The 23,159-nt window shown below is 47.9% G+C and overlaps 2 protein-coding genes across 3 annotated transcripts; one reads left to right on the top strand and one right to left on the bottom strand.

Annotated features, from left to right (window-relative positions):
• Window positions 1-2,758: 2,758 nt before the first annotated feature.
• LOC123128102 (protein Brevis radix-like 2) lies at window positions 2,759-8,931 on the top strand. Of its 2 annotated transcripts, none has more exons than XM_044548018.1 (7): window positions 2,759-3,126; window positions 3,563-3,703; window positions 5,152-5,323; window positions 7,266-7,711; window positions 7,806-7,944; window positions 8,039-8,457; window positions 8,561-8,931. In XM_044548018.1, exons 3-7 carry the CDS (start codon window positions 5,219-5,221, stop codon window positions 8,637-8,639), a joined length of 1,188 nt encoding a protein of 395 aa, XP_044403953.1. In that variant the 5' UTR covers window positions 2,759-3,126; window positions 3,563-3,703; window positions 5,152-5,218; the 3' UTR covers window positions 8,640-8,931. The 2 variants fall into 2 exon arrangements, with proteins under 2 accessions (XP_044403953.1, XP_044403954.1); XM_044548019.1 differs by lacking the exon at window positions 2,759-3,126 and adding an exon at window positions 3,192-3,470.
• Window positions 8,932-12,094: 3,163 nt separating this feature from the next.
• LOC123128100 (cyclin-dependent kinase F-4) lies at window positions 12,095-17,722 on the bottom strand. Its single transcript, XM_044548017.1, has 17 exons — window positions 17,542-17,722; window positions 16,165-16,409; window positions 15,457-15,872; window positions 15,282-15,360; window positions 15,121-15,189; window positions 14,947-15,036; window positions 14,725-14,863; window positions 14,416-14,518; window positions 14,279-14,331; window positions 14,131-14,197; window positions 13,895-14,003; window positions 13,418-13,483; window positions 13,264-13,332; window positions 13,114-13,180; window positions 12,921-13,034; window positions 12,724-12,834; window positions 12,095-12,635 (listed from the first exon to the last, which is right to left on the bottom strand). Exons 3-17 carry the CDS (start codon window positions 15,462-15,464, stop codon window positions 12,397-12,399), a joined length of 1,383 nt encoding a protein of 460 aa, XP_044403952.1. The 5' UTR covers window positions 15,465-15,872; window positions 16,165-16,409; window positions 17,542-17,722; the 3' UTR covers window positions 12,095-12,396.
• Between the last annotated feature and the right edge of the window lie 5,437 nt (window positions 17,723-23,159).

Here is a 23,159-nt window from a genome sequence, read left to right as displayed (position 1 = left end):
AGGTGGGCCCACCAACGACTCCCAAAGCCCCGACACCGGGAGCTTAGTATTTTTTTTTACGGAAGGAAGCTTAGTATCTTAGTAGATAGATATAGTATGCAGAGGGGGCCTCCATCCTCACAGACCTCATACTAGTTGTGTTTGATCATATATCTTACATCATCTTCATCTGTGTGCGTGTGACACTTGTGTGCATACTAACTTACTATGCCTCCTTTTTTGCGCGGGTTGTTATGGCCGATTGTTTCATTATGTGTTTCATACGAATTGGGCTAAATTTTAATTGGATTTGTGGTTTTTTTGGCTTTCCTCTTATACGATGGAGGCGGTATCTGATGTGTGAGGTGGACTGAGTTGTTTTGTGTGTATTTGTTTATTCTTACATTTAACACATAAACTAACATCAGTGCATCACGTTCATCTCGATGTAGACCCAAACACAGCACACATCAGCGATTCACCCCTTACAAGTGGGCCCACAAACGACTCTGAAGACCCGACACACCAAAAGCTTGCATTCCTAGGGAGCTTAGTATCTTAGTAAAGAGATGTAATATGTAAACCAGCCCTACACCCTCGCAGGCATCGTACTAGCTGCATTTGGTCATATATTTTGCATCATTTCCGTCCATGCGATTGTCACGGTTGTGTGCATACTAACTTGTTAGGGCAACACCAACACAGTCCATTAAAACAAACACCATCGTCCGTGGACACGTGATACGTGGAGAAGAATAGGGTCGTACCAGTTTTTTTGGGGGAAAATTTTGTTTTTGCTAATTTTCCTTATGCAACTCTAGATTTTTTCATTTCACTTTTGTCACTCTTAGTTTTTGACAATTATCACAATTTCCATTCCCGTGCCAAAAGCAAAATTTTCAGAGTGGCAATTGTGCTATGTTTCAAAAACTAAGAGTAGCAAAATTGAAATAAAATTATTTTGCTTTTGACACGGAATGGCAATTGTGATAACTGTCAAAAGTAAAAAAATGTCAAAAACTAGAATGGCATAAGGAAAATTGGCAAAATCTAGAGTGGCAAAAACAAAATTTTTCCCTTTTTTTTATACCTAGACTACTCAAAACAATCAAAGATAAATAGCACAATCCTTAAGCAATCAAAAGATAAATGTTTCAGTGCAACAATAATTCAAATAAAAATATTACAATCCAAACATAAAATTTTAAAATAAATTATTTTGTATTTGAATTCAGCTTAATAGGACACATGTTCTAGTTATCCATAGGACCCCATAATGCTCGACCAGATGCCTCGTGCACTATTTTGATTCGACACTGGATGCCCCTTTAGTGAACCCTTGTATTTGAGAACATGGTTCTATGCATGCACCGCGCCTACAAGAACTGCCCTCATCATCGCCGTATCATCCTCATATTCCTCATCCTCATTCGAAGAAGACGACTCAATGAATTAGGGCTATAGGTACTTTTTGTCCGTATCAATTGTTTTTGCTTCGAAGTAAATAACAAAAACGTAAAAAAAACACAAACAACATTTTATCAAACACTAGCCACACATGGTGTCTGCCATGGATGGTGTCGGCAGATAGCGAAGGATACCTGGGCTGCGACCGGATCCAAAGTTAAAGAACGACGTAGTTGAAGTGGAGTGGCAACAGGGATGGCACCACAAGGCCGTCAGTCGCTAACTGAAATGGATACATAGCATAACGGAGAAGGACGAAATGGGAAAAAGGTGCTTCATGTGGGATTTCGAATGGACCGTGGCAGAGGTCCGAACGTTCGCAAACTTCCCATACATTTGGTTCCTGTTTGTCGGAGCTCGGACATCCGAACCGGTTGAGACACATTTGATGAACGGGCATTGGGTGACAAAGGTGTGTTTGAAAATGCCGGTCCGAGCATTCAGGAGCGTTTTACAGGAACATCGTTGTCCTTAATTGCGGCAGCCTCAGACTAGTCATAATGGATAGTAATATAAACTAGTAACATGCTCTTGTTATTACTCTATATTACTACATCTATAGTGGGAAGTAATATATGTGTGGTAACATAGAGCACTTTATTTATTAGGCTATACACACATCTTGCCTTAATATGTGATGTTACTCATGCTAATAGTAACTAGTTATGTTATCACTTTCATCTCTTTTTTCATTTATTGTATGCCATATCATCTATTTAACCTAGATATGTGTGATGTTACTATCTATGTTATTTCTATTGTGGGTAGTCTCATGTACAGTAGTACTCCATCCGTTCTGATTTACTCGTCGTGGTTTTAGGCCAGTAAATCCGAACGGAGGGAGTACTACTGAATACTACGGCGATCGATTTGACGTGATTTTCAGATTCCCCGACAATCAACAACCTGTCCCGTTTCCCAATGGCGTCAAGCTCAGGCTAAGCAAAGGGCGCGCCGGCCCGTCGGCTGGCCGGCAGATACGACACGGCCGCGCCGCCTCGGCGAGACCCCCAACCCGACCGCCGTGTAGCAGCACGGCCACGGCGGTCCGTCACGCGGCCCGCACCTGCGCAACTTTAGCACCAAACACGTCACGTAGGGCGCCATGCGTGGATAACGGGCCGGGCCCCGGCGCGGGGGGAGCACGGGCGGCCCACCCGAATCCGTCCCACGGTGCCGGCACGCCACGCATCCACGCGGGCGATACGGACGGCGCGGATCGCCTGAAAACCGACCGACCGACCTCGCCGGGGCGGGGCGGAGGCGAGGCCCCTATATAAATACTCGGGGAGGCACAGCGCTTGGTCGGCGTGCGCGTGCTCTGGCAGCGGCATTCGCTCGATTTCCAGGGCGGATCAGACGGCCGGGAGCGAATCCGGGGATCCCGTCCCACCCCCCGCCCCCACCAGCACCCTCTCTGCTTCCTCCCTCCTCCCTCTGCTCCCCTCTCGCGAAAACAATTAGAAAGAAAATAAACTCCCTCCTCGTCAGTTGCTCGAGAGGGCTGCGTCAGCCGAAAGCTCTGCCGCGCGGTGTCGTTTCCGCGGCGATCCTGCCCCTCCGCCGCCGGCCCGCCCGCCCGCGCGCGCCTACGAGGATCCGTCCGCAGTCTGCTCCACCGGGCATTTCACCAGAGGGGCAGAGCGGAGGCAGCGGCCAAGAAGAGGAAAGAAGAAGAAGGTACTCCCAAGTTCTTCTTTTTTTCCCTTTCCCGACAAGATCTTGTTCGTCTTGGCTTCGCATTCCGGCTCTGTTTTTTCCTTCTTTTTCTAGGACATTTCGGTCTGCCTTCTCTCTTTTTACCGGGCGCCATCGAGTTCGTTGCGGCGTTGATCATTAAGATCTCCAGCCTCTCCTGGGTCCATCCATCCATTCGGGGGGCAATCCCATTGTTTCCCACTGTTGCCTTTTTCCCGTGGCGTGGACGCCCTCTCGCACCAATGAGTGCTCCTCCTCCTCCTCCTCCCCCTCCTCCGTTTCTTTACCGGGGGAGGCTCGTGGTGATTCGCACACCGAACCTTCGAGTTTAGTCGCACACTTGCCTCATCATCATCATCATCATCATACTAAGTGTAAGTGGAGTATAATCCGCTTCCTCCCCCTGTTCAATCTTCAGATCATTTCGGCGTCAGAGGCAGCAGTGAGATGACCACTCAAAAAAGGATGCAGCAGTGAGCGAGGGGGGGATACGGACGCCACCACTGTTGCCGCGTGGCCGGAAGCGCTGCTGCGATCGATCGGGACGTTTGCGGAACTGGTAAGTGTGCTGCCTTCATTTGGCATTATGCATATCCGTTCATGGCTCGTACTGTATATCAGCTTCTGCTTACTTACTAGGGAAACGGCACGATAGCTGGTCTTAAATCTCTGCGTGGCACTGTTATCTTCGTCTTCTCTGAGATGGCACGCTGTTACGTTAGCCAGCGGGCAGCGGCGATGTTGGATTTGTGATGTTGGTTTGCATTTCGATTTTTCTACTGGGGTCCACTGGCAGTGACTGAGAACCTCCTCGGGGCCCTGGGCTTTAAAGGGCCTCATGGGCCTATCCGGGCAATATGTGCATCCATCAGGTCCCTTGTTCGCCTCTCTCAAGCTAGCTGACAGAGGAGCGACAGGGATCGACATACGGAGAGGGCAGGCTGTAGTTGTTCTACCACTGTTAATTTATTGTTACTGTTTCTTTTTTTGCGAGAATTATTTCCAGCGATGATATACACTTACACAAGATCTACGCGGAACCTTCTCTGCGCACGCTGTACTTGCGGCAGTGTCCAGCAGCGCAGATAAATGAGGTCCGTCGTAGAACTTGAATGAACACTCTACCGAGTACCGAGCCCACCCCTCCGCTCTGGAAAGCCCGCCGATCCCACCGGTGGCGGGCTCGCAGCGCGCAGCATCCAGCATCGATCCGGTGTCACCCTATCACCATCATCACCCTATCACCGATCCATGCATGCAATCAACCTACCGGCCTTGCACCACCGGCCGCTGCTCTCTGTCAAATAGCCTGTGGTACGAAGCAGCCTCCTACGCTGCCGCATTGACTCGGTTCCTTGCTCCGTGGCGCCCCTACCGCGCAGGCAGGCCTAGCGGGGCAGCTCCACGAGACAGACATGGCATAGCGACAGTGCCCTGCAGCCAGAGCGGACATGGACGGAGCTAGCTGCCAGGCCCGGGCGCCCACCCCGGCGCGTGCACACATGCATGGGGCCCGTCGCGCGCGCGTGCGCTCTCCCGATAGGCACTGCGGGTGCCCGCCCGCGCCCGTACGGCGATGGCTGTGGGCTGTGGCTGCCCGCGCGCGCGCGACGTGCGGTTGCTGTCTGTCCGCGTGCGCGCGTTTAAGGAGGCCCCAAAGGCTGCGGCAGAAGCCAGAGCGGCATGCATTAGGCCTAGGGTGGCCGGCGCGCGCACGTCGCCGGCACTGACTGACTGACTCACCAGGAATTTATGCCGGCCGCGCGCTCTCTCGCCCAAACGTGCATGGCCCTGCTCATGTGCTTCTCGTACGGGCCCGGTGCCACGTAGTACAAGCTCGATGCAGAAATATTCATTCATTTCATCCGAGAAGAGACAGACCCTTTACACATGCCGCCGGCGGCTGCACCGGAGCCTTTCATTTGCATTTTCCTTTGCGTGAAGCTTGGTGTCACTCAAGATAAGCATCAACTGACCAACAATCGTTTATATATACCTGCGATGCAGTGTGATCCGGAGCAGGGGAGAAGCAGGCGATCGAGTGGCCGGCGGGGCGTGAAAGGGAGAAGCGAAGATGCTGGCATGCATCGCCTGCTCGACCAAGGACGGTGGGGAGGACGGCTCCCGTGCTGTCGGCGCACCCAACGGCAGGGACGCCGGCAAGTCCCTCACCTCACAGGTATGTATGTACTCCGTCGTGCAGTACTGGCTAGTACTACGTACCTGCATCTTTACCTACTCACTTAGTGTTCTGCTGCTGCATCCCAACAAATAAACTCGGTATCCCGAGGAAGAACAGCTATAAGCTAAGCTAGCGCCCACCATGGCTTCTGCTTTTTCTGCTCGTGCAGAGAGTACCACGTACGTACTACATGCATTGATCAGTCGATTTGAATGCGCTCTGCAACTACTCGCCGCCACCATGCATGCCGTCCCTGACATTTGAAAAAGAACACGAGGGAGCACAGCAATACACTACACATAGGAGTACTACACAGTACACAGCATTCCAGTCTAGTTTTTCAAATGAAAAGCGGGAGAACGGCGTCCAAGTGGGAGCTAGTAGTACATGATGGATGGCAGTGTCCTCACATTTCCAAACATTATTGGGTCACAAAGTCGGTCAAGGCCCAGGGGAATATAAGCGCCTGCTTTTCCTAGATCGATCCCCGCACCGGAACGCCCAGGCTTGGGTTGGGGCGCTGTGCGCAAGGATGGGATTTGTTCTCGTCTCTTTTGTTCCCCACATTCCCCTCTCCGCCTTTCGCACTTGGTACCGTTGCTTGTTCGTCCGTCCGTCCTCCTTGCTCCGAAGAAAGGTATGGCGAAGCACACATGATGGGAGATGCTAATGGGGCCTTTCCATCCTGGAAAGCCGCTCTTTGGTTGATTTAACCCTTGGCTTTACTCTTCCAAGCCAATACTATAATACTCTCTCTATCTTTTCTTTTATAATACGAGTTCCAAATGTGTGTGTTGCTGCTCACGCAAGGAATAAAGATGGGCCGTAGCCCGTAGTAGCATCACTCATTCCGTGGTCCTTCCATGGGCCTGGTCGCAAGGCTAGGCTTCAGAGTTAGGCCCGGCCCGGGCCTCTTTCTCCCTGCACCATCCATCCATCATCCTCTCTGCGTTATCATGCCACCCCTCGAGTGTTTACCACTGTCCTTTCCTTACACCTTGGCTTCCTGCACGCTTTGGCTTTTGCAATCAGTTAAAGTACAAACGTTAGGCAACACACGGCATGCATTATGGGAGCCTCCCCGCTGGCTGATCATGATCGGTGCCGCTTTGTCTTGGAGTAGTAGTACGCAAGTGCTTATTTGTTCCTTGCTTCAGACCAAAGATGTCCTCGCTGGACTAATTAGGGCACGGTGGTGCGCTTGGCCTTTGGTTCCTTTGTGCTTTCTAGGCTTCTGCTAGGCGAAAATGTGCTGCGTGGTTAGTTTCCTACTACCACTAGTTACAACAACGGCATCTATCATTAAACACCCGCTGTTATGATTGAAGCTTTGCTTAAAGACTGATGAATTATCGCGCAGTAGGCACGATCTTGATGCTTGATCTCGGGAACAAGATTAGGGCACATTCTAGACCTAAAAGTGATCATGATGATTCCTCCCTGTGGCTCTTGGGTTGGGCGGAGCCGTTCATTATGGACGTGTGTGGGGGGAAATATCAGGCGCTCCCGATGCTTAGGTGATACCATGCCCCCGGCAAATGTGGTAGTGGTGGTGTCTAGAGAGATACTTTCTCATAAAAAAGAAAGAAAGTACTAACCGTGATGGATGGCATCACACTAGAGCGAGACGTTTGATTGCGAGGCGAAATATATTCGCGACACTGATGTACTTGGTGATATTGTTTGAAGAAATGTGTGTCTGAATATTCAGCTACACCCCGGCAAGCTAACACGGCGTTCCTTTCGTCCGTTCTTTTGTTGGGTCCTAATCGAGCAGAATTAACAATTAATTAATTATAACACGTTCCCTTCTCTAGTACTATATGCTGCTACTAATTCGAGTCACAATTGATATTTTGTCTTCTCTGCTATGAGTATATTACATTACATTAACTGGTGATCTGGCTGACTGACGGAGCTCCTGCAAATGTGCTTCCAGCTCAAGGACATGGTGCTCAAGTTCTCCGGCTCCGGCAAGCACTACAAGGCCACCGGGAGCCCATCTTTCAGGGGCAACCGCTTCCACCGCTCCAGCCGGCTGGCCGCGTACCCGGGCATCATCGACGACTCGGGCTTCACGTCCGACGGGGCCGGCGAGGCGTACAGCTACACGAGAACAACGTCGAGCGCGGGCGCCCCGTCAACAACGTGGGACATGCCCAAGATCAACCATGGCTTCCAGCCGCACGCGAGGAACCCGAGCGCGAGCTGGATACCGAGCATCGGGGAGGAGGCCGAGGACGACGAAGACGATGAGGAGGCCGTCGTCCTGGAGGAAGACCGCGTGCCGAGGGAGTGGACCGCGCAGGTGGAGCCCGGCGTGCACATCACTTTCGTCTCCATCCCCGGCGGCGCCGGCAACGACCTCAAGCGCATCCGCTTCAGGTTTGTGCCGATCGATCGATGCTTCGATGCCGGTATCGTGAGCAGAGACTGAGTGATAGTGATGAACTGATGAAGCAACATAAAAAAAATGCAGCCGGGAGATGTTCAACAAGTGGGAGGCGCAGCGGTGGTGGGGCGAGAACTACGACCGCGTGGTGGAGCTGTACAACGTGCAGACGTTCCGGCAGCAGGGCCTCTCGACGCCGTCGTCCTCCATCGACGACGCCATGCAGGTCAGTCGCCGGCCGCCATATATTTCCACGTCGTCCTCTCGTTTCATCCGTGTCCTGATCATGATTTGAAACCGTGGGTTTGCATTGCAAGCAGAGAGAATCATTCTACTCCCGCGCCGGCTCGACGAGGGAGAGCCCGGTGGTGCTGCCGCCGCCGTCCGCGACGGCGGCGAGCAGGGAGCGGCCCATCACCCGGACCACGTCATACAAGGCGGCGTGCCACCCGTCCACGGCCGTGCCGGACCCGTCGGACCACGTGTGGGCGCACCACTTCAACATGCTCAACTCGGCCGCGGGGGCGGGCGCGTCGTCGATGCCGTCGAGCGCCGGCGCCCCGGCGCCCTACGACCCGTCGCGCGCCACGACGTCGTCGCTGGACGAGGCGTCCGTGTCGGTGAGCAACGCGAGCGACCTGGAGGCGGCGGAGTGGGTGGAGCAGGACGAGCCCGGCGTGCACATCACCATCCGCGAGCTCGGCGACGGCACCCGCGAGCTCCGCCGCGTCCGCTTCAGGCACGCCCACCGCTGGCCGACCATCACCTTTGCTGCTGCCGAATCTCGCGCGCTCACGTGAACTCGACTAACCCGACCGATGGTGTGGTGTGTGTGGTTGCAGCCGGGAGCGGTTCGGCGAGGAGCGGGCCAAGGTGTGGTGGGAGCAGAACCGGGACCGGATACACACGCAGTATCTGTAGCGACGAGCGAGCGAGGCACACTGAACTGAAGCAGCCAGCTAACACGTACGTACGTCAGGTGACCCGGGTCCAGGGGGGCCTTGTAGGTTAGAGTGATGGTGATGGTGTGATACTTATACTGTACTAAAGCTAGTGCTGCCGTTAGTTCTATTCGTCTTGAGAGGCGGCAGGTTGATGGTTCAGGCTGCTGCGCCTTGTGTAAAATGTGTTTACCGGACAGTTACCGGTTCTTCCTTTTTTTGGATCGGTTTGTATCTTGCTGAACAGTGTGATTCGTTTGTTTCTTTGTTCTTTTTTTACCTGCTTTGTGTGAACTTTGATCTGTTTAAATCTCACATGAACTTCACAACGGTAAGAAACAGGCAAAATATATATCACCCTGGGTGAGAAATAATTATTCTTCACCCCCTCTCTATTTAGGCATCAATGAATCGTATTTTTAGGTTTCGTAAATTGTGTCTTATTTCATACGTAAAAAGAGAACGTAAGAAAATATATATACTCGTCGTAAAAAATATTTTATGTTACGTAAAATTAAAATATTTTATGTTACGTAAAATTACGAATGTAAAAACATAGTGTAAAACATACATAAAATACGATATTTGTGGTCTTATAACCTTTTTTCTGTTTTTTTATACCAAATTTTACGTAGTGAATCAATATGAATGTAAATATTTGTATTCCAAACGTAATTTGTTTATAAAGTGATCGAAAGTTTATCTCGGGTGAAGAATAAGTTATTCTGCACCTTGGATGATGAATAGTAATATTGGTAGAAATGTGGCATGGACATTGAGTTTCTAGTCTCGAGCTCACATGCTCACATATGAACAGTAAAAGCTGAAGGGGGGAATAACAAAAAAAAAATCTAAAATCTGAAACAAAAATTAATGTAAACATTGATTGACTGTTTCAGCTGCGTGCAAGAATTTGTGATGTAATGGCATTTGTGGAGGTCTGGGCTATTAAAACAGAATCTATACTTCAAAAAGATTTCGTATCATTTTCAAGCACTAATTTTATTTTTTCCCACACATCCACGAATGTGATTTCATAACAAAAATTCACATGCAATTCAAACATTCATCAGTGTTTATCTAAAAACATAGTTTTTTTTAGATTTTCAGTAATATTTTTTTTGGATTTTACTGTTTATCCGGGTGCATGTGAGCCCGAGACTAGAAAGTAAAAACACACTTTCATTGAGCCTTTCCTTCTCCCTCTGTCCTTTCTTCCTACTCCAACCACCCCTTCATTAGCCACTCGTCTCCCTAACTTGCCTCTAGTTGCGGCGGCACTTTACCTAATCCGAGCGGCGATCAAGCACGAAAAGCAAACCCCCTCCTCCATGTCAATGCTCCGCCTATCTCTGGCTAGTGCTTTATCCTGGCTCGGCCTCGGGGCGGAGCTTTCCTCCTTTTCTTCTCCCAAATAATTGACTTACACCAATTATCATTTTTTTCAAAACAAAGGCATAAGTTTTGCCTCATCTATTAATTAAGAGCAAAATAGAGTTTGTGTTATAGGCGACCAGCCTTAGAAGATAAAATGATTACTCTCCAGGCATTATTGACCCTAATTTTTTGGCAGACGGTGATGACTATTTTTTTTCGGGTAAACAAAACTTGTATTACTCAATTACCAGGTCCTTACAATCCTCCAGGACAATCTTCACAATATCCTCAGGTCCTGACCCAACCCAGGTCATGGTCCGACCTTCTAATCTAGCAAAGCTGGCATGCCTATCACTCGCTTTATTCTGACAGCCAGGGACATGAGTAATACAAGAATGCCTAAGGTTTAACAGAAATTTAATTTCACCAACTAAAGAAGCATAAACTGAACGATCCACTACACCACTGGATAGCATCTCCACCGCCACCCTCGAATCCATCTCGATTTCAATGGGAAGATCAGATCGTTGAATTGCAAAAGACACCCCTTCCATGCAATAGTGCCATCAACATTCGGCAATATCATCCCAGCTCCCGCACCACCTTCCGATGAGTAAGAACCATCCGTACTAAGCTTGACCCAACCTTGTTGAGGCAGTTTCCATGAAGTTTCATTAACGGGGGCTTGCACTTGTGGTATGGCTCTTTGTTCAAAATTAATGTTGTGCTTTCCCTTTGCCAGGTCCATATGGGGGTTTATTTTGATGCAGAACAAAATATTCATATGTTCCTGTAAGAACCGCATCGAGACAACCATAGGTGGGGAAGGTTTGAAGTGAATAATTTCGTTCCGGACATACCAGCTTCTCCAAAAGATTAGCATCACCATACTTCTCTGAGTATCAGTTAGAGGAGCTAGGACCTGCAGTAGCCATTCCTTCTCAATGGGTTTCAACGATTCAAGTGGTGGTACAGACCACAATTCAGCCATGGCCAAGTACAAATCTCGCCCAAACTGGCACCTCACAAATCTACAGACGGTGATGACTCAAAGCTTGGCCTCATTCTTTATCATGTTGAGCAAAATAGACGGAGGGGCACTCTTGTGATGGAAGACACGGGAATTCCTTTCGTTTCAAATTGTCCAATACACAAGCATTGTAAGAGATGCCATGGGTGTCAACCCGGAGAGGTTGATCCACCAATCCATAAGAAGGTATCAAAAGTCCCAAGATGAAGCCAGACAAAGACAAGGCTTCAAAATCAAAGCATGATGCCTCCCTTCCGCAAAGCGGACAAGGGCCGCAATTTGGCCATCCATGCTTGGCCAAGCGGCCGGCCGTCCAAACCCTTAATTGAATAGGCCACATGAAAAACTTGACCTTGGGAGGGCCAAGCTTCCAAACCGTGTGCTCCATAGAGGATAAGATGATCACCAAGAATTGCACTTTATTTGCAGAGGTCGTCATGTAATGATCATCATTTGTATGCTTCCCAACAATGCCATCCTCAGTGAGGTCATCAAGGTGGAAATATGGATAAGCATCCAAAGGTCAATGAACTCAACGATATGAACCCAGGAGAAATCATAGGAGAGCTTAATTTTATAAATCCAAGCATTTTCGCATTTTCCTTGAGCGCCTCGCTCACCTTCCAATTTTTCATGAATGAGGGGTGCAATATCCTTCAGCTTGCACCAATTATCCATTTGATAGTGGAACCCCGATCCATTTTTTCGGATCGAATGGACTAAAAGTTGGCTTACAGCCTTTCAATTTTCAGGCAAACTCACCAATAGCAAATGCAAATGCAAAACAAAACAAAAAACTTCAAACCAAAGAGACCCTAAAAGCTTTGAAAATGTAAGGGAGATATATTGTCACGGCGCAACAAAAAATATGAATGGACTTCCCAACAAATTTAAAATTTGACCAGGCAGGATACACTAACGTGTTCTATTAAATCTCGCAAACTGTACAAGCGAAGCCAAATTATCCTCTTCATTGGAGGGTTTGTCGACTGTTAGATTGCACATGAACAGGACAACGGTCTGCGATATGAACGATTGAGAAAACTAGTTCACAAACCAAACCAAGACCACACATGTTTTGTTCATACACGGGACAAACTCGGGGCATGGGCAAATCCACACCCCAGTACAGGGAAAGGTCAGCAGGCTCGAGCACATTCACAACACATTCTCTACCGTGGCACCTGAACCAAGCAAGCAGGGGGAGGAAACTACCGCAAGGACCATGAACAGGCAAAACACACGGTTGGCGCCGAGGCGAACCTGGTTTTCGCTCTGTAGCCTACATGCCTCGCTGCTGCAGCTGATCGGTTCTTCACTCTATACTCCTTTAGCTCACCAACTTTCTTGTCAATCTCTTTGCCGGAGGGATTTCGTCGGATTTCCCGAGGAAGTCTGACTTGAGATGCCCAGCCTTCAACAGCGGGACAGGGGGCTTCACGGCCGTGCGTGTTCGAGAGGTCACAGACATATGAGCAAGCTTTTCGGTGATAGTCGAAACCTTCTGAACCGTTGCCCGGCCAGTTTCAGGTAAACTGCGTGAATGCCTTAATATCGGGTTCGCGTTCCCTGTGGTTCCAGTGAAAGAAAGAAAAAAGATCTTCATGATCAGACCACAAGCTTTGGGACGCAAAGCAGCTTTATATAGGAAACTTGCCTGGGCTATTCCTTGCCGGTACTCGACTAGTAGTTTGTTTGGTGTTACTCTCAGTGGGCCGTGCACTCTTCTGTGGTGCCTGGCGATCCAATTGAAGTTTTCTTTGCACACCTGGAAGATGGATAAACAGATTTACAATTTAGACGGTAATGCTAGTTAATTATGAGTACTTCAAGAAAAGAGATAATATATATTACCGATCTTAGATAAGCTGCTCGGTTTTATAGATATGTTGGCAGCAGGTTTGCTTGTGGAGAGAGCTCCAGTGGAGTATCTCCGAGCAATGTGTCCTGAAAGTCCTCTTGCTCCAACTGAAACAAATGGACCAATCATAGTAAAACAAGGGCTTTAGGAACGAACAGGCTATGGGGCAAAAGTGTGTATACTAACCACCCGGAGGAGTTTTAGGAGGGCCTGCAGCTTTTGGCCGGACAGAAGCTGGAACATATGTACAATCCTAATGGTTGGATGACAAGAAGAAAACCGATTAGTCTCCAGAGCAAAGAAAAAGCAACAAAACAATCGGAAAAATAGTTTTACCTTAAAGAAGGCATGTTGGAGAACTTCCGCAGCTTTTGGTCTCTTGCAAGGATCCCATGAGCACAGAGACTACAAGATGTAGAAGGAAAAGGAAAATTAGGAAACCCAATGAGTTCGGGAATGTCATCTAGGACAAAAAATTTGAAGGACTTACGGATATAAGGTCAACTGCCTCACTACTGGCTGATTTCATTACCTCCGACAGTTGACTGCCTCTGATCTGCATATACAAAGAACCACTGAGCAAGTATTCATGTGCATTCATAGTGCATGAGATCACACATAATCTAGGTTAAAGTCATGAATCAAGTTAGAACAAGATGTTGACTCGTGTCTTGTTTCAAACCTAACATGGAGTTGCACTCCATAAACCATGCATAACATTTAAAAAGGTGTGAAGGCTACACAATATGCAAAGTGAAGCAGCCCTGATATTCTCAAGAAAACAGGACCCATAAGATTAACATGAGGGCATAAAATGCATGACGACGAAGGAAATAACACAGCTCACAGATGCTAGTAACTTACAGATAACGCAAATAACAGGTATTAATTCTACTGCTTACACAAGAATTGCTGACCTGGAGAATCACAGCAATAGTACTATAGACAAGGAAACATGAATATTGACCTGTGGGAACTGATACTTCATCGCCTCTGCAAGAGACAATCCCTGGGGCCATGTTTGCTCATCTGGGCAACCAATAACGTTGCAAATCTTGAGAATCTCATCTGCTTCACTATACAGTGAAATAAGAAACAAGTGATCAAAGACGGTAACTACGAGGGGAAAAGAACAGACACAATCATACGAAGTATGCAGAGAGTGCCAGTCACAATAGCAGAAGATATGGTAAACCATATTACCTTGTGCCAGGGAAAAGAGGATGGAGTGTCAACAGCTCGGCCATTATGGCACCCATTGCCCACATATCTACCAAGTTATGAAGAAGGTCCATTTATTAGTTGCTAGCATGTGTAGGCAAGCACAAAGTAGACAGTAGTAGGTTCTTACCAACTGCAGAATCATAAGCAGATGACTGGAGCAATACTTCAGGTGCTCGGTACCTAAGACATTGAAACACATGGGGTTCAAGAAAAAGTATATCATTGTTGTTCTCTGTGTGGTGGGGCCATGGGAGCGGCACTAACCAGCGTGTTGACACATATTCTGTGTATGGTGGTGCAGATGAAATTTCTCTTGCTAGACCAAAGTCTGCTAGCTTTAGGACATCTTTGCTAACCAGCAGATTCTCTGGAATGGTATAGCAATATAGTTAATAAAACAATAAAATATGAATGAATGAAAAAAATGCATCAGTTGATCTGCAAAATTGGAACACCTATAGCTGCTAGAAGGCTTTAACTACAACTCACAATACACTAATGTCAGACTTCCATTTAATTTGGCTGGTAGAAAAATACAGGGCAGGGGGTAGATGAGTACATAAGAAATCCTACCTGGTTTGAGGTCACGATGAAAGTATCCCCTCTGGTGCATATAGGCAAGAGCCTGGAAAATCTGAAAGCACCAATTACGGACATCTGACTCCGCGAAAGGCTTTACTCTGTCTTTCATAAGTTGGTAGAGATTGCACTCCTAAATGAAACAATGGACAATATTCAACAAAAGCATGATATGGGGTAGTTATAAACTTTGTTATCAATCACGTGCTTAAGTACCATGTATTCCATTATGAAGTATAATATATCATTTTCCCTTATGACCTCCTTGAGCTTCACTATGTTAGGGTGATTCATGCGCCGCAAAGACTTCAATAAAGAAGACATGTTATTTGAAGGTAAGTAATATGCTAGAGAACATCAGAGAGACGAGTACATGACTGGCTAAAGTACCTTTACTTCACGTAAACTCATACATTCCTCGAAAGAATAATATTTTCTTTTCATTTTCTTAACGGCCACCTACATTGGATTAATATGAAACATTGACGTCAACTTCATTGTTTCACAGTTCAGGTAAAGATAGCAAGAGTGATATATCATAGGATACGTACAACTTCACCATTTTGTTTATTTATAGCGCGCCATACGCTCCCGAATGTCCCATCACCAACTTCCTTAATCAACTTGAATCTGCAAAGATAAGGCGCTCTAAGAAAAATGCAAACCCGAAACAGGAATTCAATACAACTGTTATCCAGAGGAGAGAAAAAATACAAAAAGGGTTACCTATCCATTTTTCCGGTAATTTTGTTGCCTGATAGAAGCTTTTTCCTTTGGACAACCAGGTATCAAGAAGCCTTTTCCTTTGGGACAACCAGGTATCAAGAAGCCTTTTTCCTTTGGGACAACCAGGTATCAAGAAAAATCAACAACAAGCACAGAGAAGTGTTTCAAAGTCTAAGCGACCAATATCTTGTCTATCAGTTCGCACAAACAGATGTATGATCCGTCAATTGAACAGTGGGCCTCCACTGGTTTGTGCTGTCTTGGATTTGGTCCCCTCACGAAGATCCCACAGCAACCATAGTAGAGTCCCAGAATATAGCAAGGATGAGCCTTGACCTCAGATGATATACAGCAAGCAAATGGCAACTAACTAGGGAGTGACAGATGGAGACTGAATGCAGTAAAGATGGTTGACCCTGCATATATTAAGAGAAAAGAAATTCAGAATGTTTCAAGAGATATGGTTGATTTAGTTTTCACATGCTAATACATGCAGGAAAGAACAGTTTGAACTCCCAATAGTAGAATTTAATTATTCTACGAGCACATCATTGGCCAGTTTACATGATCAGCATCTACTACTGGATTTGACTACAATAAGAAGTTACTCTGGAGATGATGCGCTGATAAACAGAGAATAAACAAAATGAGATGATAAAAACTTAGCCAATAGAACAAAAGAAAGGAAAAACAAAGCAGGTATTTTACATGTAGATGTGGAGCATAGACTGGAGTATCGCTTCAGGATCGCCTCAGCCTGCTGTCGTTGAGCATAGAACCACTATGTGCAGTTCACCAGAGAGAAGAGTTGGGTGTTCCCACGAGCTAAAACACGCCAATCAAAAGTTTCTTCTGAAACAAATAGCTTGCATTGAAGGTGATATGCCCCGAAGACCACTTTTCCCATGTCTTTGATGAACACTTTAAGCTCCCAAGATCACTGCTGGTGCAATCTGACACAATTTATTTGAATCAGAATGATGTGGTCGATTATAAAACTTTTTGCGCTCGATGACATGGTATAGTGTATGCCAAAGGAACAAGAATCATTTCCACGAAGCATGAACATTGATGCGACGTAGAACCATTTGGATTATATATAACGCAGTCAACTGACGATCTCTATCAGAAACCAACACAAATTTAGCAACATTTCCGAATCTAGTTTAAAGAATCCATTTTAATATCCCTTTTAATATACTAAGATACATGGAGGTCTGTACACAGCAAAATTTTGAATTGAATCATTTTAAGTGGATAATAATTTGCGGCTCACGTGTTGCTAGAACCAACATTAATGCACAAAACGAAACATATTTCTCAGGGAAATATCAGAATCAGATATAGCACTCGTTTACCTAAATCACATAATACTAGGCATACATTAATACCAGGGTAGAAGTGTATAACATTGGTGGAGCTGGACATTGCAAACAGTATCGGTACTATCAATGATGCTATTCATCAATCGCAATAACGACCCGGCATCTCAATTGGCGTGGTGATCGAGCTATACCGTTGCTTGAAACATCAAAATTCGAAAATAATGTTGCTATCCCATTACTGGCTGAAACGGATTTATCGTAGCAAAATCCATACATATAGAAACATCTCCGAACTCAAAATATCGCCTCAGGTTGGAATTAGTGGGAAAACGCCTGCATTGCTACCTTGTTTTTCTGAGCTTCTCTCTCAAACTTCTGCATTGCCACCTCAATCACAATTTACATTGCAAGCACAGAAAACATAGATTTTTCTCATCTATAGGAAGAAAAAAGGCGCCTTTTAACGGGAGAAAAGGAACCTTTCCGCGCAAAAATCTAAATCAGCCAACCAAAGGAAGATGAAAAATCCAAACAGAAAAGCATCCCGGCACAATCCTGAAAATAAGCTATCGCGGCACGGCCAGGCACAAACCTATACATGGATTCGCATTGGAGCGAATGCCCGGTGGGCGCTCAGATCCGGCGGCTGGGACACAGATCCGGGGCAAATCGCCTGGAGCAAGCAAAGCGAGGAGGGAGAGAGAGGGACGGAGCGCGACGCGAGAAAGGCGGGGGCAATGGAGCGGAATCGATGCCATACCTTACCTTAGCAGGCGGGCAAAGGAGCATAGGGGTGGTGGTGGTGGTGGTGGTGGTGGCTCCCCACGTGCCGCGTGTCGGCGCGGCCCACCTCAGCCCAGCCCCGCGCGGCGCGGCGCAAAGGAGGAGGCCGGTGGGGCGCGGCGCCGGTGATTGTGTCCCCGTGGCGGCGGCGGGCGGCGGGCGGCGGGCGGCGGCGGCGGCGTGGAACGGCGCGGGCGGGCGGGGGGAAGAAAGAAGGGGGGAAATGAGCCGCGGCCTGCCTCCCACCGCACCCTCCCCTGGCTTTCTACCCGCGACGCGCCCCGTTACTTTTTATAACCGTGGCCAGCAGCGCCCGTCCCCGGCACCGCACCGCGTCGCCTCGCCCCTCGCGCTCCGCCGGCCTCCCCTCCCCTAACCTTTTTTTAACCTCTCTGCCCCCGGCTGACGAAGCCCTTTTCGTTCGGGCTTGCGTTTGCCCCAGCGGAGGGGAAGCAAAAGTATTTCCTGCCTTTTCACCCGCCCGCTACCAGCCCATCTTTCCCCGTCCTCGGATTGATTGCCATTGACGCTTTGGGGTGAGGTGAGGTGGGGTGGGGTGAAATGATGGGGAGATCGTAACCGTGTGGACTTCCCTCGCCACGGCCCGCCCGACGTTGATCGGCGGTGGTTACCGGATGCAGCGGGACGGCGACGGACGGGCGCGATGCTCCTCCACATGTCAGTCAGTGCCAGCTTGGCACATTCAGCATCCCAAGTTTTTTTTTTTTTTTGAGAAACTTCAGCATTCGTTCCAAGGAACAGTTCTTCACCTGGACGATTTCTTATCCCCGCTGTAAATGGTCCCGGCCTGCCCACCACCACCATCACCTGCGAGGCACCACCAAAGCCAAAAAGGCTACTAGCAAAGGCGATCCGGCCATTCGGGTAATCACGGGCAACAGCGCACGGCGTTCGGCCATCGGCCTATCAGCGCTGTCTCTACATTCCGTGCCACTGACAGCATCATGGGGAGTTGGTCTGGTCCCCGGCCCCTCCCTCGCTCGCTCGCTCTACCCACCACGGCGCCGAGTGGTGTGAGTGTTTATGGCGTTTGGATTGGACCCGACGCAAGCTAGCGGCCGCTCTCCACTCCATTCTCTTCTCTCCGGTTGGTGGCCGGTCACATGGACGTGATGCTGATCGGCGTGGTGTGACCCTAATCTGTTTTATTCCGGAGGGCATGCTTATGGGATTCCGGACGCATGCATGGTCCGTTTCAAGTGGTGTTTTATCATTGGGTTGGTTCCCGGCGTTTTTGTGTTTTGTTCTTTTATGTGGAGCTGGTGGTACAATGATTAATCTCTTCGATTATTTGAGCACCGGAAGCGGTGAAATGACAAAAATGTTTGTTCAAAGACTGTAGTCAGGCATCCACAGCCTCTTTTTATTTTTGAGAAACCACTGCCTCTTCTCCTATGAGTGGAGATATTTTTGGCCCACGTTTCGTTGGAGTGGACCTAGATCATCTGGCTGTCGACTAGAGCGGATTTATTAGAAAATGCGTAACTCATTTTCCGAAACTTAGTGAGTATAGCATTTTTTAAAAGTTTTGTAGAACTCACAGATAAAAATTGATGCGCTTATTAAGTGGGTGTAAACTCGTGTCTGTCAATTTTTGGCATATAAAATAAAATAGGTGATCTGTGTTACAAGCAAAAATCATAAAGTGGATTTCTTTTGAAAAATATACATAACTTGTATTGCAGAAATTCACTCAAATCAAAATTTTGATTTAATGCAGATCGCACGTGAACATATTTTATTGCAAATATGGGGACATAATGAGAGAGATTTGAATTGTCGCCAATGTGGTAAGGGAGAATGAGAGAGAGATCTGAAGAAGGATGGAGACCGTGAAAGAGATTGGCAACCTCATTTCTTCCATTTTTGTGTTGGTAGGCAAAGTGTGTTTTTTAGGCTATTTTCTATAGGAGATCACTCACACATTAGGTGTAATAACTTGTAATGGTTCCCCAATGGCAATCTTCTAGACACGGTGTTTTTGGGTAACTCATCGGCAATATGAAAAGGTATTGAGTACATACTTGAACTTGTTAAGAAAGGTATAATTTGAAGAGTGGGGGATGGCTCTTCCACTCGAACATGGAGAGATCCCTGGATCCCTAGGGGACCGTCTTTCAGGTCAGTGACACCTAAACAGAACTGCGGCTTTGATTGGGTCTCGGATTTTGATGCTTGGGACGTTCATCTCGTCTTCAGGACCACTTCTAGCCCATGGATGTGCGTGAAATTGTAAAAATCCACACTTCACCCAGACAGCGTGAGGGTTTTTTTCTATGGTTCCCAAAGAAGTGTGGGCACTTTTCTATCAGGAGTGCATATAACTCACGACAGGTCCTAATGATGATTTATTCGCGGCGGGCCTTGAGCTCGAGCCCAGAAGGGGATCGGATCATTTGGAACTTAACCTGGCGATCAAAGGTTCCCCAAAAGAGGAAGATCATGCTTTGGAGCGCAATGTCGGGTGCTCTTGCTATCACGACCTGCAAGGCTTCTCGGCACTTGTCCACACGTTCGACCTACACCTTGTGTGGTGTAGAGGACAAGGGAATCTGCCATGCATTGATTTCTTGTGACCACGCCAAGTGTATTTGGGTAAGGATGAAGACTAGACGGCAACTACCTGCCGATGACCAACTAGTTGAGACAGGACTGGCTACTTAACGTTTTGTGTGGTTGTTCAGAGGACGTTCGCGACCGCGTTATTATCTAATATGACGAATTTGGCAGCTGCACAATGACCTAGTTCATGGCAAGGAGGCACCCTCATTGATATTATGGTGGAGTTCCTTGATAGCTACATAAATCCATTGTTCATGCTGGGAGGTACACAATTGAGGAGATAGTTAAAGGAAAGATGCCAGTTGTGGAAGACGGGGTACAGCCAAAGGTGAGGATTCCAACCCCTGCACATCGCCGGCCGCCACCTCCGGTCGATCAAGTCACGTTATCTGTTGATGGTTCATTGTCTTTGGACGACGGTAAGGCGGTTGTAGGCATGATTCTTCACTATCATGACGGTTCGGTGATCTTTGCGACATACTGGTTCATGTTCAATTGTAATGAAGCTTTCGAGGCGGAGATACATGCACTGATGCAAGGGATGGCTCTTGCCATTCAACATAGTAATCTCCTAGTCATTGTTCAATCAGATTCCATAGAGGCTCTTTCTATCCCGTCGGGTAGTGGTTTTGTCTGCTTGGCCTATGGACACCTAGCTACCAAGATCAAAGCATTGATGGACGATGGGGAGTTTATTCCACGGAAGCTCGGTAGAGATCAAAATAGAGTAGCCGATTGGTTGGCGAATTGTAGTTGTAGTGAGTGCACCACTGTTGTGAGGTTGTACCAAGGGGTCCCCTGTATCGAGGTACTTCTGCATCTCGACTGTAACTCTATAATTATGGAATAAAACTCCTTTTCACCCCCAAAATAAACTTATATTATGGAACAGGGGGTAGCAAAATAAATAAATAATCTTTTATAAGGGCATCTCAAAGTGGACCCTCAAACGCCCGCATCCGCCTAGACCCCACGGTCCGGACATGTTTTACCATCCAACACGGGCCAGTGTTGGTCTGCCGATCGGTCCGGACGCACTTTTTCCCGCAAAGTGGAAGCAAACTGGGGGGCTTTGCGGGAGTCCGAACAATAGCCATGTAGGACTCCGACACCCCCAGGCCACTCAAATCCCCCTATCAGTGCCAGTCTCTTCCACTTCGCCCCTACTCCCCCTTGCTTTGCATCCGTGCCCTCCTCCTCCAACGCCACATTTGTACCTCTTTGGGTGCCACGCAGACATTGTTGGATGTCCGCAACCACCACCCACGGGCCAGCTTGACTTGTAGTACGGCGCCGCCCACCCAGGATGCATTCGCAGCCAGGTACCCTACGCCCCCTTGTCGGCGATGTCCATGGCTGACACCATGCCCGACAGGTGTTTGGTCACATGTCATTGAGCAATTTTTGAACTTGATGTCATTTTTTAGAGTACGAAGGATGGCGGGGTGCTCGAGCATGGAGGATGATTGTTGTGTAATGTGTGGTTGGTCATATCCGCGAATTTTGTAGGCAGGAGCAGAAAGGGGCTCTTCTGGCAGCGGGGGCATGATTCGTTTCACGCTCAATAAGCACCATGCACATCATCCATGAATGCAATGTGAAGTCAAGTTTGTAAAGTGGTTGATCGGCTGGAGGCAATGTGGCCATTGCGCGCGATAGTCGTTGAGATCTTAAGTTTTGCTTCTTCTTGCCCAATTTGTTGATTGATTCATTTATTCACTCAATGTTGCTCTATATATCGTGTAGCCTATACACATTGTCGTGATTGTTGAAATATATTGCCCACCTCCCTCCATCAGTTCGGACTTTTGTATGAGTTGGCTGGAGCATGAATTCAATATGGTATCCGAGCCAAGAGGTCTTGAGTTCAAGACCCTGCCGACGCAGTATTAAATAAAACGATTCTGCGGCCTACATCGATCCCACATCTAAGGACTAAAATAGCCTAGACGTGAGGGGGAGTGTTGAAATATATTGCTCACCTCCCTCCATCTGTTCGGACTTTTGGATGAGTTGGCTGGAGCATAAATTCAATAGTGATGTACCACGGGAAAGAGGACAGGTCATTCATGGACATACATTGTTGGATGAAACTCAAAGGGCATTATGTGTGGGATGACATGATCCATTGATGAAAGTTTTGTTGAACATTCGGTTAATCTAGTTGAATTTGAACTATTTTGTGTTGAACTTAAACTATCGTTGTACTAGACTAGTTTGCATTCTATGTATGGATGATTTGTGATATTTTCTATCTAAAATTTGATGAACTCCGTCGTATTTGATGAATTTTGTCCAGTTAGTTAAAATGCAATTTGAAATATGTGTGGATAGCATTGGATGGCCGGCTCCCGCAGCTACTTCTGTGGACTGATCCCCTGCCCGAGGACGGATGCGGTGCCTAAGGGCATCTTCAAGGCAACCCACAAATTTCCTCCCGCATCCGTCCGCAGATACGGAGGAACCAGTCTGCGGACACGGATGTGGGAGGCCGACATCCAACGCTAGCTGCATATATCCGACCAACAATTCAAACCAACCTCACGAAATTCGATCATACCGGACGGATTTCATTCAAGTTCGGACATAATTTACATAAAAAGATCAATATTTCAACCGTTCAACTAAAAGAATAGAAAAAAAACCTAAACCTATACCGGACAACCACCTCGTATGCGTGGCCGCCCTGCCCTTTCATCGGTGCCATCGTCGCCGTCCCTCCAGTTGCGGTACGACGCCGGAGGGCTGCGACAGCCTTGTCTGGCGGATGTCTGCTGCTCGCGGAGGAGCCGCTCCGCCTCCCACTACGCCGTGCGGACTGCCGTTGTGGCCACTGCCGACGTGGCCTTCGGAGCCCTGGTGGCGACCTTGCCACTAAGCGGCCACTCCTCGCCGATCTTCGCGAGTTCGCTGTCAAGGCAGTGGCGACGCCTGGCAACCGTCTTTGTGGTGGTCACAGAGAGGTCAAGCGCCCACGTGGCAGTGAGGTCTGGGTCGTTACGAACTCATTCT

The sequence above is a fragment of the Triticum aestivum genome, chromosome 6A (genome assembly GCF_018294505.1).
Source record: "Triticum aestivum cultivar Chinese Spring chromosome 6A, IWGSC CS RefSeq v2.1, whole genome shotgun sequence".
NCBI lineage: Eukaryota > Viridiplantae > Streptophyta > Magnoliopsida > Poales > Poaceae > Triticum > Triticum aestivum.
This window is presented reverse-complemented; position numbering and strand designations above follow the sequence as displayed.

Bases quoted from the DNA above. Each gene is read 5' to 3' on its own strand.
- LOC123128102 (XM_044548018.1), top strand. From the start codon at position 5,219: ATGCTGGCATGCATCGCCTGCTCGACCAAGGACGGTGGGGAGGACGGC. The intron at 7,945-8,038 runs GTCAGTCGCCGG...CATTGCAAGCAG, and splicing joins CCATCGACGACGCCATGCAG to AGAGAATCATTCTACTCCCG. The intron at 8,458-8,560 runs GCACGCCCACCG...GTGTGGTTGCAG, and splicing joins CTCCGCCGCGTCCGCTTCAG to CCGGGAGCGGTTCGGCGAGG.
- LOC123128100 (XM_044548017.1), bottom strand. The intron at 14,332-14,415 runs GTTAGTGCCGCT...TCAATGTCTTAG, and splicing joins GAATATGTGTCAACACGCTG to GTACCGAGCACCTGAAGTAT. The intron at 13,181-13,263 runs GTAAAACTATTT...TCCAACCATTAG, and splicing joins TCCAACATGCCTTCTTTAAG to GATTGTACATATGTTCCAGC.